Genomic DNA, 19,751 nt, shown 5'->3' with positions numbered 1-19,751 from the left:
ACCCCAGAGTAGATTGGGTAGATTCAGGAGCCTCCAACCTCTCTGAGCAACCACCCCTGGTGAGCACCAGTCATGGCTCTGCAACCTAGGACACAGTTCAGTTCTGGGTCCTAGTTTCCATGGGTGGAAATCGGAGATAATGAGGATGAAATGAGTTGATGTGTATAAAAATACTGGCTCAGGACCCCTCATATGTGGTCAGTGCTATCCCTCAGTTTATTTAAGAAAATAGAGCTGACTGAGATCAAGGTGGGAGAGGTATAGGGTGGAGTCAGCTTGTGTTGAGAATCCTTCCTTCCTTCTCCACAAAGACACAAAGAGTTAACCTCCCTCTGCCCCCTCCTCATCCTTTAAGGAGAATGGTCCTTTACAGGTGAGCTGTAGTTGCCTTGGAGACGGAAGCCTCAGGCGGGGATAAGGTGGGGGGTGGGATGAGCTGAGTTGGGCTGAGACACACTCTCTTTCCTTAGGGAGGGGTAAGGCAGAGCACAGAGGACCAAGCAGCAGTGTAAGATTTCTGGGCCCCCAGGTACCTATGGGGGCTCCCTTGAGCACCCTCCTCCATTTATTATCTAAACAACTCAATAGGTTACTTGCAGCAAGGCTCCCACCTCTGCTAGCAGCTCCATCACCATAGAAACCCACCAGTCACAGCCTGGGGAGGAGAGTGAGGGGGAGTCTTAAAGGGACACAGTACTTGGGGTGTAGGTGACACCTACATCTTTATGTCCACACTGACAGGCACAAAGTCTGCCACACGTCCCTCCCCTTGTGTGCTGGCTGGCCTGAGCATAGAGACCTGCCACCCACACTCTGACCCTCCCACATACACAAGGCTCTGAGCCACTATTCCTGCCCCTACTCTGACCCAGTAGGTCATCAGGCTCTGCCATTCCTGATAGACATCAGGCAGGAGAGCCTGGAAATTCTTTGCTCTGCTCTTGATGGCCTTCTTGCTGCTTCTTTGAGAAGGATCCCCAGCAAGAATAGGATGCTAGCAGGCATGTGTGCTGTGTGCACACACAAGACACCCTGGAGGTTCCTGGTGTGTGTGTGCGCACGTGTGTGCTCACGTGCACAAGCACCCACTGGCTCATTCAGGGAAGGAAGCAGCTGTGTCAGGTCTCAGCCAGGCTCTAGGACTTCCCAGGTCCCTCCCTGGCAATTGGCTTCAACTCAGGCTGAGGCTGGCAATGCAGAGAGGACCCCCTAGGGACCTAGGGTACAGTGAGACCAGGGTGGGGCTGGGGTGGGGTTCCTGTGAGGCTTCCCACAGACCTCCTTCCTTTAGGCTTTGTGGGCCAGAACCTCATCTCCTGGCCTGCCACGCCCTTTCTCCCTGCCTGCCCAGTTCTGCCTCTGAACAGGAACCCCACATGAGGCAGGGTGGATGGGTTTTAGGCTGGACCCACTCAGGAGCAGCTGCACCTTTGTTTTGCACTCCCCCAGCACAGTGGTTGGTGCACAGTCAGCGCATGTGCATGCACGCACAGACTCACACACTCACTGTTGTGCTTGTGAATGCATGTGCACCTCCCCCAGCCAGGCGGCTGCTTACTTCACACACAGACAGCAATCTTGGAAGGATCTACTGAGATCCTCTGGGTGCTTTTCCCTCCTCCACCCCTCCTCCCTGCAGGAACCTCCACCTGTTCTCTGGTGCTTGCGGGTCCAAGCAGTGGGTCATTCATCTTGTCTTAACAACTATCCTCTTGCCCAGTGCCACAAGTGGGCAGGGACTTGCTGCTCTTTCGCTGAGGGGCTTTGTTTGTCTGTCTGGCTCCAGCGCACAGCTTGGTCCACTCTCTGTCTATCCCGCCCTGCTTGCCCCTCCAGCCTGACCTCCAAGCCAGAGAAGTCCCTCTCCACCCATCCAGGCTCATCTTCCCTTATTCCCTGCCCCTTGCCAGGCACACCCCCTGGGAACAAGGAAGCTGCCGAGGCACCATTCGCCTGTTCAAGCAGAGCAGACGTGGGCTTATGTGCGCTTGCGTGCACACGCCCACCCCTCACTCTTCTTGCTCATTCTGCCATTTCTCAGTGGTTTCTCATTCTGCCATTTCTCATTTTCTCAGTGCTTTCTGCAGCTGTCTCTCACCTTTGTACTCCTTTTTCCTTTTCTTTCCATTTCCCCACAAATTGGGCCTCTAGCTGGATATCTCTATCTTGGTCATCTCTTGCTAATTAGGGTCTTCCAATGGCTGTCTTTGTCTCCTGTTCCTGGCCCCACTTCCCAGCCTCTCCTGCTCCCTCCTGCCTGTTTCTCACTCTGTCTGTCACCCTTGGCAAATGGGGCCTTGGCTCCATCTGTGGAATACGCCACTCCCCTCCTCTGCTCCTTTGCCCTTGGTGGTGGTGCTGATGGGGAGTCGGGCCCTGCTGAGCTAACAACCTTAGCTTGCTCTGTAATTGCCTGAGCAGTGGTGAGAGATCAGAGAACCAGCAGCAGTGTGAGGGGAGGAGGGGGAGCCCCCTCCCAGCTGTCAGGGGCCTCTCAACCTTCTGGCTCCTTCCTGCCTGTCTCGGAGTACCTAGGGCAGTAGCAAGTGGGGTGATAAATACCAGGACACTGGAAAAGAGGCTGGAGTTGAGATGTGGCCAGGAGGAGGCAGAGTAGGGGTCATGGGGTTGGGGATATTGTGCTTGCCCTGCATATACCCCAGTATACATGCCAAACATCATTCTGGGAACCTCGATTTGGAGGACAAATGGAGGAACTATAATGGCAAACACCGTCAGTTCCACACACAGCATCAAAGCCTCCTCACAGGCAAAAGGGTCCTTCTTTGAGCTTCCCCTTGCTCCAGTTTTCCTCCCCTCCCCCTTGTAAGACCAGTGCTCAGAGCTCCCAAGGCTGCTGTTTGATCGCCTACTCTCTGATCTGTATCTCCTACTGCTTCCTACAGGCCTTGAAGTCAAGGCCAAGGCCACCTGGGGCTGGCCCTGATTGCATGGGCTCTGTAGGGGGAGGTGTTAGAACAGATCCACTGTTTTCCTCTCTTCCGGCCCCAGCTCAGCTCTTGCAGGTGGAGAATTGGCCACCCCTGCACCACTTCCTACTCCACGTCATTCTCTTGGTCTCTACACCATCCTGGTGCTTTTCCACCACACTTACCAGCTCTGGCTGGGGAAGTCTGAGAGCTTCAAGCTGACTGCCACTCTACCATCCGTCTTCCCTGCCCAGTCTGCAAGCAATATACTACAGTCACCACTCTTCTTGGGTCATCCCCCTGTTACACAAAAATGATTTGTGGCTCCTTGTTGCCTCTTGCTAGCGTCCAGATACCTTGGCGTGGCATTCTATTCTTGGTGTTTTAGATGAGGCTCAGTTCTTCGTTTGGTTAAGGTCCTGACTGGGCACATGGGAGATTACAATATGGCTTTGGTGACAGCATCCAGACCAGTGCTCTGGCTTCTCAGCTCTTTGCTCCAGCCTCTCCCACACTTTAATCACACTGGTCTCTTTTCATATCCCTTCCTCTTATTGTAGAATTAAAATAGCCTGTCCTCTTGGGAATCTGTTTCCTCTTCTGTTCATTTTCAGAGAGTCCCCCACTCCTGGACCCCAGTGTTTTGGGCCCATTTCATGCAGGTGAAATGTGGCTGTGTCTGGTGTTTCTTGGACTTGGGGTAGATACATCTAGCAATTGAGGTCTGAAGACTCAGCAAAAGGCCCAGAAGCTAGAACTGCCAGACACTTGCGAGGTGTCAGAAACACTGTCTTGTAAAAATGTCCCAGAGCTTTCCCTGACCCCTGCCCTGACCCTGGCCTGGAACATCTGGAAGTGCAGAGGCTATAGACACCCCTGTTTCCCCCCAGGGAACTGAAGCAGCAGGGAAGTACTTTCCTCTTCCCCCCACTCTCCCACTGATTCCCCAGGGGGTAGACTTCCTTCTCCATTTTTTTTCTTCCTTTTCCTGAGCCTGTTCTGTGAAATGTAGCCATCTTGGGTCCATTTGCTCTCTTCTCTATCCCAATTCCCAAACCCCCTGTCAGATTTTAGGTACAAATAGCACCCAGGGATCAGTTGACTCTGAAAGCCACAGGAATGGGACTACAGAAGAGCTCTTTTCTACACATGTGCACACGTGCTTATATGTGCACACAGAGGTAGCAGACATGGTGATTCATCACCCACAGATACATAAAGACACACAAGAAGGCACACAACACACACACCAGACCTGTGTGTTGATTCCCCCAGACAGACATGCCAACACATGCCATTCATGAGTGCACTCCCCTCCCAGAGAAGACACAGGTTCTCATGCATGTGCACATGCAGCCACATAAATACGGATGTGCATATTTGTCTTACTCCCCCACATGCAGATCTGCATCCACACATATTCACATGGACACCTGTGCACAGGCACATTGAGAGACACATACGGATGGTGTGCACAGAATGGCTGGGTGGTATGCACAGGGAAGCTGATTGGGGCAACAAGTTGATTCTGGGGAAGCAGCTGGCAGGGAAGCTGCAGAGTAAGAAGGGCATGAAAAGCAACCTGCAGGCCAAGCCAAGGCTGTCTCAACTTTCTCCTTCCAAGGTGCGGGAGAAGAACTGGGAAGCCGACGGATGGGGCGGGGCCAGGAGCCTGGGCTCGCCCAGATGTTAGTCATCCGTCCATCTCTCCTTTCCCACCGTGCCCTTTCCTCCTTCCTTCTCCACCCGCAGCTCCCGCCTCAAGCCGCCCACCAGCCCCCCCTTCCCTCTGGCCGGAGCGTGAGCTGAGCCTGTGCCTGATCAAGCCGCCAGCGCCGCCGGGAAGATGGTCGTGGCGCTGTGGTACGTGTGGCCTCTCCTCTTCTGTAGCCCCTGCCTGCTCATCCAGATCCCCGACGAATGTGAGTAGCTGGAGGGAGCCTCAGCCCTCCTTTCCACTGTGGTGGGTTCCTCTTTATCCTCTACCTTCTCTTCCTTCTGGACCCTCACCCCTCCTTTCCTGGGCGCCGTGTAGGCAGGAGGTGCCCAAGACACTGAGTACCTCTGCAAAGAAGGGCAGAAAGCACAGAGGGTGTGAGCACCGCGGATAGGCACGGTGGCCTTCTGCGGTTTCAGCACCACGGACAGCGGTCTGGACACGGGGCTGCTGTCAGCCTCCTTGGCGCTCTCCCTCAGCCTATCCCACCCCTTCCCACCCAACTCTGACTCTTCTACTTCAACCCACCTCACACCCCAAGGGTGTGGGGGCCAGAAAAATGGGACACTCCCGAGTTTTCAGCTAGCTTGTTCAAGGCCTGCATTCAAGTCTTGCTACTATTTCTAAACTAGGTATTCCCAACCGGCTCTTTCCTTGGACATTGATAGCTCTGTCTCTGAACTGAGACAGGAAAAGACACGTTGAATACAACAGGTCCCTGCCCAACAACCTTATGGATCCTTTTTTATTTATAGTTATTTGGAGGGCATGGGGTGGGGCTGCTGGAGCAAGTGTGTATGATTGTACTGTTTGTTTGGAGAGGTCACAGGTAGGAGTGTGGGTACTGCAGTGTGGTTGGTTGTAGGGTTGTGAGTACTTGTGCATGCTTATGAGTTGGACATACCAAATATCTGTGTGTGCAGTTGTGACTAAATTGAATATTTGTGAATGTGATTTTGGTTTCCTATGTGGGTAAGTTTGGAAGTTACTATAATTGTTATTTTATTGGTCAGGTTTGTGAGGGTCTGGAGGTATTTGACTGTTACATTTGATTGTAGTGGATTGTGTGAATGTGTGAAGCTGAATGTGTGTACATACTTTTATGTAGGGTGTTACCACTGTGATTTTTTTTTCTGAGTGTAAGCAAATATAATAATAAAAAAACATTTGGAGGGTATTTCACAGTGTCATGTGTGAGGGCACTTGTGGATCTTGAGTTCCCAGGCTCCAATCCCTTCTCTACCTCACTTTGCTACCTTTGTCTCTGAGCCTGGACATGGAGAGACCAGCTGGGGAGCAGGGGTAAGAAAGTCTGCCAGGAATGGGACAGGGGCTGAGAGAGATGGGCTTGGGAGGCACCTGGCATCAGGGACCAGGGAGAGTTTGGAGGAGATAAAGAGGGGCTCATGGGACACATGAGTCAGATGAGCCAGACACCTGTTCCCATCAGGCAGACATGTAAAAGGGGCAGGACTCTGAGAGGCCACATCAACAAAACCACAAACAAGTGAGGTTTGTTATACACAAAGGAACATCATCCACACAGACATGGCAGTGGATATTGACACAACACTGTATCCTGAAATTCAGCCATACATAGGCAGATCTGAAGACATATTCAGGCAAGGCCCAGCCGTATACAGACACACAAATGGATGCTGGAAAAAACCTACTGCAATACACACATTCCAGGACATCCACATACATGCCCAGACCCCACTTTTGCATTCATACACATGTCTGGTTTTCCTTCCTTCCCTGCCTTTTCTCAGTTGCTTTTCAGACCTGCCTCCAGGTCTGAAATGCCAGGGCCTTATCCTGGGTATTAGCCTGCCCTTCCACCTGATGGGTTGAGCATCTTACTTGAGTGTGTCTGTATGTGGCAGGGGCGGGAGAATTTAACAGAAAGATGGCAGTGGGGAGAGAGAAGTAGGCCAAAGATCACAGCAAGTCCAAGGCTGCCCTGGGCACTGACCAGAGCTTGTTACTGATCCTGATATTATATAGAGGGCAGCTGTGGTGCCTCCCTATTAGAACCTGTCTTTCCAGCCATGCCAGCCCCTTTGTCTCTTTTCCTTCTTTTTCCAAAGAGCTGATTTCCCCCATCTTGTGGTTCTCATCGTTGTCTTGTTCTCAGGTTGCCTACACTGGCCTCTCCTTAGCTCAGGGCCCTCTGCAGTGTCCCTGGGGAGCCCCCTCCTCTCTTTTGGGGCCCCTTACACTGAGGTCTTCTGCAAAGACAAAGCTTTCAGAGCTGATCCACTACTCCCCTGTCCTGACTGCCCTCCCCATTCCCTCCCTCCCTCCCTGCCTCTGCTTTGCTGAGTCCTGGGACTAGGGCACTTGCTCTGGCCTCTGCCCCAGGGAATTTAGTGGCCAGCTGGGAGTATGGTAGGAGAGAGAAGGAGGTTGGCTCCAGCCCTGCAGGCTATGGAGATTCAGATGCATTAGGGCCTTTGGGAGGGTTTGGAGGGGGAGTGGCTGCTGGGCTCCGGAGGCTGGGTCTGGGTAATTGAAAACACTGCGCTGTGCTAATTGGATTAGGAGGGAAGTGGGCTGGAGAAGGGGAGGGTGCCCTAGCTATGGGCTGTGTGTCTCTCAGCCTTTCCAGGCATCCTGGGTGTGGTAGGGATCCACTCTGCAGGCCGTAGAAGGCCTTGCCAGGGGGCTTCAAGAACTATTCTTTTTAAAGGCAAGAATATCTGTCCCCCTGTACTGATATACCTGTGTCTCTGTCAGAGGAGCCTCTCCCTGGGCATTGCTCTGCCTCAGACTGTCCCCTTCCACTGCTGGATCCCAGCACCATAGCTTCCTCCCTGCTCCTTCCTCATCCCTGGGGTTTGCTGGATCTTACCTCCTTAGCCTTAGGTCCTATTGGAGCTATCTCTCAGCATTCTCCTCCTTTCTCTCCCTTGCTGCTTGGATTTCTTAGATGAAGGACACCATGGTAAGTTGGAGGGTTGGGAGTGTGTCCAAGGACAGAGAGAGGAGGGGCCTCGGGCTCAGCTCTCCCTGTGTGCCCTGTGCTGTGCTGGGTGTCTTGGTTTCTTCTGGCTTGTCAGTCCTCACTCCTGCTATTTCAATCCAGAGGCTCCTCTCAGCCTCCTCACCCTCTCACTGGTATCTTGCTGTTTGCTGTCTCTGCCTCTGCTGACATTTCTGTCCCTCTTGCTGTTTCTGTTCCTCCCTGACAGGGGTTGTCCTTCTTGGTTTCTGTGCCTTTGTTTTTTGTTTCCTCTGTCTTTCATATCTCTCTCTCTCTCTCTCTCTCTCTCTCGTATTTCTTTATAACTTTTGTTGCTACCTTCTTTCTGTTCCTCTTTCTACATTTATTTTTGTGTCTCTTGTCTCCCTCTTTTTGTTTACCATAAGCTTCTCTTTGGTTCTTCCCCTCTCTCCCTCCATGGCCATGGGCTCCCTAAGGGTCCCAGACCCTGCTTCCCTTACCATATGGCAGGTACAGAGGCTGTGATGCCAGCCCGACATCATGTTGACCAGCTTTTTTATCATTCTGTGCCCAGTAATGGAGCCTCCTGTCATCACCGAACAGTCTCCACGGCGTCTTGTTGTCTTCCCCACAGATGACATCAGCCTCAAGTGTGAGGCCAGAGGCAAACCTGAAGTGGAGTGAGTGGTCCCTGCCCTCTGAGCCTCTGTTATTGACTACCAGTCTCCGCCTCCAGCCCTCACACCTCCCTGGGCCACCAAGACCTCCCCCACAGTCCTGAGTCCTTGTTCCCATGCCCATCCCTTGGGGTCCTTTGGCTATTCACACCCTTGCCTCTGGCCTGTCCCAACCCTGTCCTTGGTGCCAGGACCTGTGGCCTCTGAGCCCTTTTCTGCCCACAGGTTCCGCTGGACAAAGGATGGAGTCCACTTCAAGCCCAAGGAGGAACTGGGTGTGACTGTACATGAGGCACCCTACTCTGGCTCCTTCACCATCGCGGGCAACAACAGCTTTGCCCAGAGATTCCAGGGCGTCTATCGCTGCTTTGCCAGCAATAAGCTGGGCACTGCTATGTCCCATGAGATCCAGCTCATGGCTGAGGGTGCGAGGCACTTCGGGGACCAGGGAGGGGCTAGGGTACCTAAGAGGCATCTTCAGACAGGTTTCAAGCTGGTATGGGGTTCTGGGCTTCCAGTCACTGTCCCTCAGCTGGTTGGTTAGCGCAGGAGTGGCCCCAGAAAGTCCCATTGCCTCTTCCTTTTTTCTCTAGCAGTCTCTGCCATCCTCACCCTGTCCTTCTTTATCTGCTGATCTTCTGCTCCTCTTGTGTCCCCTTCCTTCTCTCAGTCTTTCTCAGTGCAACCTAGCATGGGCTGCTAGTGGGCTGGGGGCTGGGAAGTGTGATTGCCCTGGTGCCTGCCTTTTCCCACTGTGGCCAGCCTTGTCCAAGTCACTCCCTGACTTAAGCTTAGGGACTTGTCCTCATTTCCTCCTCCACCATTCTCAGGTCATCCCTGTCCATCTCTGCCACTTATCTGGTGCCTACTCTCAGCTTTCCCACTTCGGTCTCTTAGAGTCCATCGTTGTACCCCTGACTTGGCTTCTCTCTCTCTCTCCTTCCTGGACCTATGCTCTGCCTTTATCTGCACCACCCTTCCTTCAGGTTTCTCCTTCACATTCCATCCTCCCTGAGTTTTCTGCCTCCTGAGCACTCTCCTTTCCTCCCCTTCAGTTACCTTGGGAACCGTTGCCATGGTTTCCATGTCAGGATGATGGAAGGGTCTGTGACTCCTGCATCCATCCACGGCTCCCCTCCCCCATTATTGCACTCAGCCTCCCCCCACTCATCCTCATCCTTTCCTCTGGGTGGGCAGGGAGAACCAGGAATTATGGAGGGTTAACCCTTCATGGTCACCCAGCCTCCTGCTCATTTCTTCTCCCCATGGGGTGCCAGTCTCCACCATGAGTCCAAAAAGGACGCAGAGTCTCTGCTTCCCTTTATGTGAACTTCCTCCCAGCCTGGCTCTCTCATCCCCATGTCTGCCCCCAGGATAACCCTCCCTCCTTTCTCCTGTCCTGTATTATCTTGACCAAGAGGAGAGTGCCAGCCTCTCTATCCCTTCTAGGTGCCCCCAAGTGGCCAAAGGAGACAGTGAAGCCCGTGGAGGTGGAGGAAGGGGAGTCAGTTGTTCTGCCCTGCAACCCCCCACCGAGTGCAGCGCCACTGCGGATCTACTGGATGAACAGCAGTGGGTGCCAGCAAGGGGCTGTGACCTGGGGCTGGAGTGTTGGTCAGGGATCTTCCCCTGGACAAGAATCCTGACCTCCACTTCCTTGCCATCTCCATAGAAATCTTGCACATCAAACAGGATGAACGAGTGACCATGGGCCAGAATGGCAACCTCTACTTTGCCAATGTGCTAACCTCAGACAACCACTCAGACTACATCTGCAATGCCCACTTCCCGGGTACCCGAACCATCATTCAAAAGGAGCCCATTGACCTCCGGGTCAAGGCCAGTGAGTCTCAAAGTCTCTGACCCCCCCCTACACACTCCTCTCTCTCCTTCAGGCCTGACATTTTCCACCATAGATGGATCTGACAACCCTATTCTTGCCCAAGGACAATTTGGCTCCTGCCTCCACCTTTCCCAGATCCCTTCCCAGGTGGCAGGAGCAGAGATGGGACACTCTTTTTAACAGAAGAGGAAATCAAGGTCCAGGGGCTCACTGGGGTATCCAGAGTCCCCCAGCTTTGTGACTCCAAGTCATTTACTTCCTTTCTCCTGACAGCCAACAGCATGATCGATAGGAAGCCACGCCTCCTTTTTCCCACCAACTCCAGCAGCCACCTGGTGGCCTTGCAGGGGCAGCCCTTGGTCCTGGAGTGCATCGCTGAGGGCTTGTGAGTCTGGGCACCTGGGGTAGAGGAGGGATGGGATTGGGCAGCCCCAGCAGGGGCTTGGACCTCTAGGCTGAGTGGCCTTGTGCTCTCTCCCCTCTCTTCTCCCGTGGCCTCCCTGCACTATGGCCCTGGGCAGCCCCACACCCTCCATCAAGTGGCTACGCCCTAGTAGCCCCATGCCAGCAGACCGTGTCAGCTACCAGAACCACAATAAGACCCTGCAACTGCTGAATGTGGGCGAGGAAGATGACGGCGAGTATCGCTGCTTGGCTGAGAATTCGCTAGGAAGTGCCCGGCACGCCTACTATGTCACCGTGGAGGGTACGGGCTTCTGCCAGGCATACTATCCCCAAGTTGCCATAGGCTCCCCAGAATGGCCTCCAAGGATGGCAGGCAATGCACTGTCACTAGGGAAGGCAGGATGTGCACCAGGGACAACAGCAGGCTGTGGGCTCAGGGTACTTCTCTCCTTCTTCTTAAGCTGCTCCATACTGGCTGCATAAGCCCCAGAGCCGTCTATACGGGCCAGGAGAGACCGCCCGCCTAGACTGCCAAGTCCAGGGCAGGCCTCAACCAGAGGTCACTTGGAGAATCAATGGAATCCCTATAGAAGGTGAGCAGGACCTTGGGAGGGGGAGAGGTGGGTGAGTCCTGGGGACTGATGGGAGGAAAAGGAAGGGGAAGGGGACCTCCGCGCAGCTCAGTGCTTTACCCTGGCTCCATGGGGCCCCATCGGTTGCACACAGAGTTGGCCATGGACCAGAAGTACCGAATCGAGCAGGGTGCCCTGATCCTGAGCAACGTGCAGCCCAGTGACACAATGGTGACCCAGTGTGAGGCCCGCAACCGGCATGGGCTCCTTCAAACCAATGCCTACATCTATGTTGTCCGTGAGTGCCAGCCAACTATGTGGTCTACCCACCCACCTTCACTTCCTTGCCTTGTAACCCCCAGTCTGTCCCTGCAGCCCACCAAAATGACTTGGTGCGAAGCTGATGTGTCCCTGGCTTATCTTCTCCATCCTCCCCCATCCTCGCAACAGCTGTGGGGAAAGTATAGCAAGGCAGGGTTTCTTCCCGCAACCAAGCAGAGATTCACCCAGGGCAAAATGTGACTCCAACCAGTCTGAAGAGGAAAGACTCAAGGATGGGTTGGGAAGGGTTTCAGGAAAAGGCAGACTGCTAGCTGGGCCTCGAATAATTGGTAAAACTTGCATGGCTGGAATGGAGCCCATGGAGGCAGAGGGGACCATGCTTCTGAAGGTACAGAGAGATAACCCTGAGCAGGGAAGCCCAATGTGCAGGGCTCCTGGGGGCCTGAGGATGCTGGGTGGAGAGATATTGGCTTCTATCACGCCTGTGGCCATGTCCTACTCCACCTCCTGACGCTATTCCTCCCCCAGAGCTGCCAGTCAAGATCCTGACAGGAGACAATCAGACATACATGGCGGTGGAGGGCAGCACTGCCTACCTGCTGTGCAAGGCCTTTGGAGCTCCTGTGCCCAGTATCCAGTGGTAAGTGCCTCATCCCAGGGGGAGCCTTTAAAGCCATTATCTTGTCCTGGGAGCCGAGGCAGGCAGGGAGCCCCTGCCAGTTGGTACAAACCAGGCCCACCTGCTTGCTCTAGGCTGGATGAGGAAGGCACGACTGTGCTTCAGGATGAACGCTTCTTCCCTTATGCCAATGGGACCCTGGGCATCCGAGACCTCCAGGCCAATGACACTGGACGCTACTTCTGCCAGGCTGCCAATGACCAAAACAATGTGACCATTGTGGCTAACCTGCAGGTTAAAGGTCTGCTGCTGCTCCCATAAGGCAGCACCCTGAGAGGAAGGGAGGGTCACGGTTTCTGAAGGACATCAGAGTGACCCTCTCTCCACTTTATCACCCTCAGAAGCAACCCAGATCACGCAAGGGCCCCGGAGTGCAATTGAGAAGAAAGGCTCAAGGGTGACATTCACGTGCCAGGCTACCTTTGACCCCTCCTTACAGCCCAGCATCACCTGGCGAGGGGATGGGCGAGACCTTCAGGAACTTGGGGACAGTGACAAGTGAGAGTCCAACCCCAACCTGGACTGGGTGGAAGGGGGCAGAGTGAGAAAAGTAGCAACTCCAGAACTCCTGGCCTTCTCTGTGCAGTGAGCCTCCTGCTTAGGAGAGGTTCTGGCAGGAGAAGGAAAGGGAGGCAGGGGTGAAGAGAGGGGCCCAGATGGCAGGGAAGTGATGTGACTGCTGGGCACCAAGGACAAACACAGCTGCCTCCCCAGGTACTTCATAGATGATAGGCGCCTGATCATCCACAGCCTGGACTACAGTGACCAGGGCAACTATAGCTGTGTGGCAAGCACAGAGCTGGATGAGGTGGAGAGCAGGGCACAGCTCTTGGTGGTTGGTAAGTCCTAGGATGGTACTAGGTGTGTTGCCTGGGGGAACTGGAGGGTGCAGCCTCCAGGCCCAGGAGGCTCAGGCTCATGTTGCTGGGCCTTTCAAAGTGCGGTATGTGGCTCTTGAGGGGGCCAAAGAATTCACCCTCTATTGCCTTTAGGGAGCCCTGGGCCTGTGCCTCATCTGGAGCTGTCTGATCGTCACTTGCTGAAGCAGAGTCAGGTGCACCTATCTTGGAGCCCCGCCGAAGACCACAATGCCCCCATTGAGAGTAAGAGACCCCCCACCTTCACCCCTGCCATCCCTCCCTATTGCTCGGGTCCCCCCTCTTCCCAGGGCTGTGGCTCCATCCAGGGCTACTCACCTTATTGGGACACACACTGTGTTCTGAGGGCTCATGTTTTTTCCTGGAAGTTCCAGTTGGCTTAGGTGCTCAGAGAGAGCCAAGCACCCCCTCCGCTACACTCTCTGCTAAGTGACATGCTGATCACATCATTGCTGGTTCGCTTCTTTGCAGAGTATGACATTGAATTTGAGGACAAGGAAATGGCACCTGAGAAATGGTACAGTCTGGGTAAGGTGCCAGGAAACCAGACCTCTACTACCCTCAAGCTATCGCCCTACATCCACTACACCTTTAGGGTAACTGCTATCAACAAATATGGCCCTGGAGAACCCAGCCCAACTTCTGAGACTGTGGTCACACCTGAGGCAGGTGAGCTCAGGTAGCAGCCTCTCTTCTGGGCCCCCTAAAAGGGATATCAAGAGCTACAGTCCCAGATTATGAAGGGAGGGCCTGGGCAAGTGTTATGCCCATGCTCCTCTGGTTCCAAATTTCCAGGGGAAGTGAGGGAGAGCTACCTTGAGGCCACTGGTTCATTGCTTCGGGGACAAGAATGGGTCATTTGTCCTTGGTCCCCAGCCTTGGCCTTCATAATGTGCGGCAGGAAGCTGAAGCATTAATAGGGTATCACAATATTTTCCAGCCCCAGAGAAGAACCCTGTGGATGTGAAAGGGGAAGGAAACGAGACCAACAACATGGTTATCACATGGAAGGTGAGGGTCCCTGGACTGACTCACCCCTGGACATGAGGCTTGGACCCAGGCATTTGCTGCCCCTGGACTGTATTAAGGAGGAAGCCCATGATTGGAGACATCTAGGTTTATATGGGTAAGGGACAGGGCCCAGAAGGCAGGAGCTCTTGACCAACCAGCTCCTTTTCTGATGGCCCCCTCCAGCCACTCCGATGGATGGACTGGAACGCCCCCCAGGTCCAGTACCGTGTGCAATGGCGTCCGCAGGACACACGGGGGATCTGGCAGGAGCAGACCGTGAGCGACCCCTTCTTGGTGGTGTCCAACACATCCACCTTTGTGCCCTATGAGATCAAAGTCCAGGCCGTCAACAGCCAGGGCAAGGGCCCTGAACCCCAGGTCACCATTGGCTATTCCGGGGAGGACTGTGAGTATTGGTGGGGCCCCACCAACACCCAGGGTCAAGCCTCTGTGCATCTCAGTGTGTGGACATACACTGCTCACTCCCCACCCACAGTGCCAGCCCCTACCTGTCAATTCTCAAGTCCAGAATTCCTACAAATAAGGACATTCTTTTACATAAGCAGAGTGATGTTATAAAATTCCAGACATTTCATGTTGATACAATACATTTCTGTAGTTGGCAGTCAGTATTCTAATTGTATCAACCGTCATAGCATTTTATAGCATTCCTTCCTCTGGTACGGGGATCTAATTTAGGCCGAGCATTCCTAATCCAAAAATTCAAAAGCCCCAAACCTGAAATGCTTCAAAATCACTCAAAAGTTTTTAACTGGATTTGGTGGCACAAGCCTATAATTCCAGTGATGTAGGAGGCTGAGGCAGGAGAATCTCAAGTTCAAAGCCAGCCTCAACAATTTAGCAAGGCCCTAAGCAACTTAAAGAGACTGTGTCTCAAGGTAAAAAGGGCTGGGGATATGACTCAGTGCTAAGCACCCGTGGGTTCAATGCCTGATCCTAAGCAAGGAAAAAAAATTTTTTTTGAGTGGCATAAGAGGAAAAATGACCTCATGTGATGGATTACTCAAAACACAGACTCACTAAAAGTATCATAGTATAAAATTGCCTTCATTCTATGTGTATAAGGCATTTATGAAACGTAAGTAAGGGCTGGGGTGCAGCTCAGTGGTGGAGTGCTCATCTAACATGCACTAAGACCTTGGATTCCTTTCCCAGCACCACAAGAGCTCATCCCGAAGTTATCCCATGAGCTATATACAGATACTCCAGACTCTGAAAGGATACGAAATGCACAACACTTCTGGTCCCAGCATTTCAGATAAGGAATACTCAACCTGTACAAGTTGTCTTGCCTCTTATGTTCCCTTGAATCTGGAACTTGAGCAGAACTGAACTTTGATCACCTGGTCAAGGCTTTTTTGAGTTTCTCTGTGTAACTAAACTATTTTCTCCTTGGAGCGACCTTGAGACCATGCAAACACTACTCCTCATTGAACTGCCCCTCACATAGCATCCAAATCCATCTGCCCAGTGGGGGAAGGGCTCTAGGCTGGCCTCAGAGCCTGGGTGAGGGCCTGTGGCCTTCTCCAAGTCTCTGTTTTCAGACCCCCAGGTAAGCCCTGAGCTGGAAGGCATCAAGATCCTCAACTCAAGCACTGTGCTGGTCAGATGGTGGCCTGTGGACTTGGCGCAGGTCAAGGGTCACCTCCGGGGATACAATGTAAGGGTTCAAGGCACGGACACAGGGAGATCCCCAGGATGAAGTGATGGGATTGAGGGTGGGGTTCTGCCATCTGCCAGCAGCTCTCCTGAAAGTCCTTGGGTTGGGAGGAGAGGGTCCTGATGCAGGTGATAGGGGGCATGCACTGGCAGTCCCTGCCTGCCAGGTGCCTTCTGCTCTATGACGTCTCCTGTCCACCTGTGCAGGTGACATACTGGTGGGAGGGCAGCCAGAGGAAGCACAGCAAGAGGCATGTCCACAAAGGCCATGTGGTAGTACCCGCTAACACCACCAGTGCCATCCTCAGTGGCCTGCGGCCCTACAGCTCCTACCATCTAGAGGTGCAGGCCTTTAACGGGAGGGGATTGGGGCCTGCCAGTGAGATGACCTTCAGTACCCCGGAGGGAGGTGAGTCCGGCTCCTCAGACTTCCATCCTCTGCCTCTTCTCCCTGGATATGGGTGAGGATCTGCCACTCTTCTCTTCCCTATAGTACCTGGCCACCCTGAGGCATTGAACCTGGAGTGCCAGTCAGATACCAGCCTGCTGCTGCATTGGCAACCCCCGCTCAGCCACAATGGCGTGCTCACTGGCTATGTGCTCTCGTACCACCCCCGTATGTGCATTGTATCCAGCAGGGAGGCTGAGGGGACATGGGAGGGGGCATACCTGGCAGCCAGATCCAACCCTAATTTTCCCTGCAGTGAATGCAGGAGGCAAGGAGCAGCTGTCCTTTGACCTTCCGGACCCTGAGCTTCGGACACACAACCTGACCAACCTCAGCCCCGGCCTGCGGTACCACTTCCAGCTTCAGGCAACCACGAAGGAGGGCCCTGGCGAGGCCATCGAGCGGGAAGGAGGCACCATGACCTTGTCTGGTGAGCCAGAGGCAGGGCCTGCTGGGTGCTGGTTTTCATGGCAGCAGAGGGGTCTGATGAGGCCCTGGCTGGAAGCTGAGCCCAGAAGGGTGGATCTTTAGGCTACCTGGCAGGCTCCCCACCCTCTTCTCACTTTTGCATCCCACAGGGATACCAGATTTTGGCAACATCTCGGCCACAGCAGGTGAAAACTACAGTGTCATTTCCTGGGTTCCCAAAGAAGGCCAGTGCAACTTCAGATTCCACATCCAGTTCAAAGCATTGAGAGGTAAACACAGGGACCCCTGGGGCAGGGGCAGGGGGCAGGGCTCAGGGCCCAGAGGGGCCACCCAGCTCTGCTGCTTCCCCTGATGGAACGGTCTCTGTCTGTACAGAAGGAAAGGCTATCACTGACCCCCCACGGCAATATGTCAGCTACAACCAGAGCTCCTACACTCAGTGGGACTTGCAGCCTGACACCAAGTATGAGATCCACCTGCTGAAGGAGGAGGTGCTCCTGCGCCAGATGGCTGTGAAGACCAATGGCACCAGTAAGGCACCGGGGACCCATCACTGCCTGCCAGGGAGTCACTGGTGCTGCTGCCCAGTTGGCTACATTTAGCCTCCACCAGCTGGGCCCCACTCCATGGTTCCTCTTCCCTCTTCCCAGAATTCGGGTACCCTTGGGTCCATGCCCTTGTTAGTACTCTCTTCAGTGAGGGCCCTCCTGCCTTCCTGCCTGCTTCCTGTCCCATCTCCTGGCCCTAGATGGCCTCCTGAAACTCCAGTGCGCCTGAGCACAAGGCCCTGGCTTGAAGGCTTGTCTTGGGCCCAGGGGCAGTACTGGCTTCCTGGAACCTCCAACTCACCCCAGGCCTGGGCTCTGTTGTCTCAGGCCCTGTGAGATTCTCCTCCAATAACTTTGCCATGGAGGGCTGGTTCATTGGCTTCGTCTGTGCCATCATCCTCCTGCTCCTCATTTTGCTCATCCTCTGTTTCATCAAGCGCAGCAAGGGCGGCAAATACTCAGGTAATCCTGAACCACACAGGCTGAGGGTGGGGGCGGTGAGAGGAGTCTTGGCCCACCTCGCCCCTGTGTCCCTCAGCTTCTGTCAGGTCATCGTGGGCATGGTGGGAGCAGGTCAGGGTGACCTTCCTCACAGGTTGGGGCTGAGAGGATCATCCTGAAGGCACTTGGCACAGAGGGGCATAGAGTCCAGGGTCAGTCTGGAGTGGGAGAGAAAGCTGGCCCCTCTCTGTGTGTCTTCAGTAAAGGACAAGGAGGACACCCAGGTGGACTCTGAGGCCCGGCCGATGAAAGATGAGACCTTTGGCGAATACAGGTGAGCCAGGGGCAGGACTGGGGCTGGCACCAACTCCATCTTCCTTTCGTATCTGATCTTCTCTCTCTCTCTTTGTGCTGCTGGGTGACTTCAGGTCCCTGGAGAGGTAAGGTGGGATGGTGGGGGTGGACTATCACACTGGAACAACAGGGAACCCCTTCCATGGACAGTGCATGCCTAGGAGTGCCATTGTCCCCTGGTAGCTTCTGATTTCCCAGCCCTCTGGCCTAGCAGTTCCCATTTCAAGGTGAGGCCAGAATGCCCAGGTGTTCCACCTCAAGCTAACATCCCAGCTGCTAGGCCTGGCTGTCACCTTCCCACCTGCCCCTCTCTGCAAGGGAGTCCCTGGCAGTGGGCACATACAAGCGAGGAACCAGGCCCTGGGAATTCCCCACCAGACTGTGTCTGGTGCTCCTTCAGCCTCCAGGATCCTAGGAGTGCCCAAGCCTGGCCCCTGGTATCATGTATGCAACGTGCCCTCCTAGGAGTGTGTCCAGCATGAGCTCCTGGAGCTGCCTGCCGGGTCAAGGCCTCCCCAGCACTCTCACTTGCACCCTCCCCGCTACCTTGCAGTGACAATGAGGAGAAGGCTTTTGGCAGCAGCCAGCCCTCTCTCAACGGAGACATCAAGCCCCTGGGCAGTGACGACAGCCTGGCTGATTATGGGGGCAGTGTGGACGTCCAGTTCAATGAGGATGGCTCCTTCATTGGCCAGTACAGTGGCAAGAAAGAGAAGGAAGCAGCAGGAGGCAATGACAGCTCAGGGGCCACCTCCCCCATCAACCCTGCTGTGGCCCTAGAATAGTGAGGTCCAGCCAGGCAAGGTGGGCCAGAGGTGCAGGAAAGCCAGTGGCCAAGACACCCAGCCCAATACCTGTGCTGTGCCACTGTCGTTGGGATCGAGGCCCCTTCCTTTCTGTAGGCCTGTGGGAATCTTGAGTTGGGGTTGAGGAACTCGCTGCCTCTAATCCCCTTCTTACCACCTGGTCCCCACTTTATTGCCAAAATTCAGCTGCACCCCTTCCTGGACACACGCTGCTTTGCTCCAGCTTGGGGGCAGATCACCCACATGTCAGGGACCTTTGGGTGCTCCCCTGCCAGCCTGTTTGGGCAGAGAGGCCATGGTTTTGGGGAGAGGAAGAAGGGGTGGCCTTGGAAAGGTTTCTGAGAAGCCATCCTTGTTGCTCCCTGATTGGGGGCAGGTGTGGTGGGGACTTCTCAAGAGCAGGGTTGGCACCTCCCCCTCCTCCAGCCATTCCCTGGCCACTTGACTGGGGACAGAACTCGGTGTCCCCACCATCTGTTCCCTTTTCTTTGCCATCTTTGCTCCAACTGGGACAGGAACTGGGCAAGCTGGCCATGGGTGCAGGGGAGGCCATCTGGAGAGCCCGGAGTCCCCGCCCCCCAATAGCACACTGGGTCCACATGCCCTCCTCCTCCGTGGCCGGCTTTCAGGAGCTCCATACACATGCTGCCTTCGGTACCCACCAGACAACATCCAAGTGGCCTCTGTCACTGCCGGGGCGGGCACACCTCCTCCCACTGCCCACCGGCCCAGCTTCTACCCCTAGCAGCCCTGCCCACCCCCAGTTCTCTTCCTCAGCCTCCTCCCACCCTCCACCTTGGGAATGTACATACACCGTGACTTTGAAAGTTTGTAACCCTTGCCCTCTCCCCATATGCCACTAGTGTGTAGGCAGATGTCTGAGTCTCTAGGTGGTTTCTAGGTTTTATAGCAATTAGCTTTGATGATCCCACCCCAGAAAAAATAAAAACAGACAAAAAAGAAAAAAAAAGGAAAGATTGGTTCTCCTACCACTGCTGTGCCCTTGCCCAGCAGCTACAGCCTCCCTGTATGCCTCGCTTGGTCTGTTGATGAGCCCTCTTCAAAAAAACAAAGTATATATATATATGTACATAAACATCAGAA

At 54.3% G+C, this 19,751-nt stretch overlaps 1 protein-coding gene across 2 annotated transcripts in view; it reads left to right on the top strand.

The window, feature by feature from the left end:
• Positions 1-19,751, top strand: part of L1cam (L1 cell adhesion molecule) — a 25,618-nt gene extending 5,867 nt beyond the window's left edge. Inside the window, exons 2-27 of one of the 2 annotated variants that reach the window (XM_077107683.1) lie at positions 4,683-4,852; positions 8,169-8,274; positions 8,497-8,696; positions 9,721-9,843; positions 9,944-10,114; positions 10,388-10,499; positions 10,636-10,820; positions 10,981-11,112; positions 11,246-11,389; positions 11,902-12,013; positions 12,127-12,293; positions 12,394-12,550; positions 12,767-12,891; positions 13,045-13,155; positions 13,402-13,599; positions 13,871-13,941; positions 14,125-14,347; positions 15,507-15,622; positions 15,829-16,030; positions 16,115-16,237; positions 16,326-16,499; positions 16,648-16,767; positions 16,874-17,029; positions 17,374-17,508; positions 17,749-17,821; positions 18,395-19,751. In XM_077107683.1, coding sequence (XP_076963798.1) covers positions 4,777-4,852; positions 8,169-8,274; positions 8,497-8,696; positions 9,721-9,843; positions 9,944-10,114; positions 10,388-10,499; positions 10,636-10,820; positions 10,981-11,112; positions 11,246-11,389; positions 11,902-12,013; positions 12,127-12,293; positions 12,394-12,550; positions 12,767-12,891; positions 13,045-13,155; positions 13,402-13,599; positions 13,871-13,941; positions 14,125-14,347; positions 15,507-15,622; positions 15,829-16,030; positions 16,115-16,237; positions 16,326-16,499; positions 16,648-16,767; positions 16,874-17,029; positions 17,374-17,508; positions 17,749-17,821; positions 18,395-18,626 — 3,744 coding nt within the window. In that variant the 5' untranslated portion in view covers positions 4,683-4,776 and the 3' untranslated portion in view covers positions 18,627-19,751. The other variant, XM_077107684.1, reaches the window with a different exon arrangement.

This window comes from Callospermophilus lateralis, chromosome X (assembly GCF_048772815.1).
Source record: "Callospermophilus lateralis isolate mCalLat2 chromosome X, mCalLat2.hap1, whole genome shotgun sequence".
Lineage (NCBI taxonomy): Eukaryota > Metazoa > Chordata > Mammalia > Rodentia > Sciuridae > Callospermophilus > Callospermophilus lateralis.
Note: the sequence above shows the minus strand (reverse complement) of the source record. Positions and strands in the feature narration are given on the sequence as shown.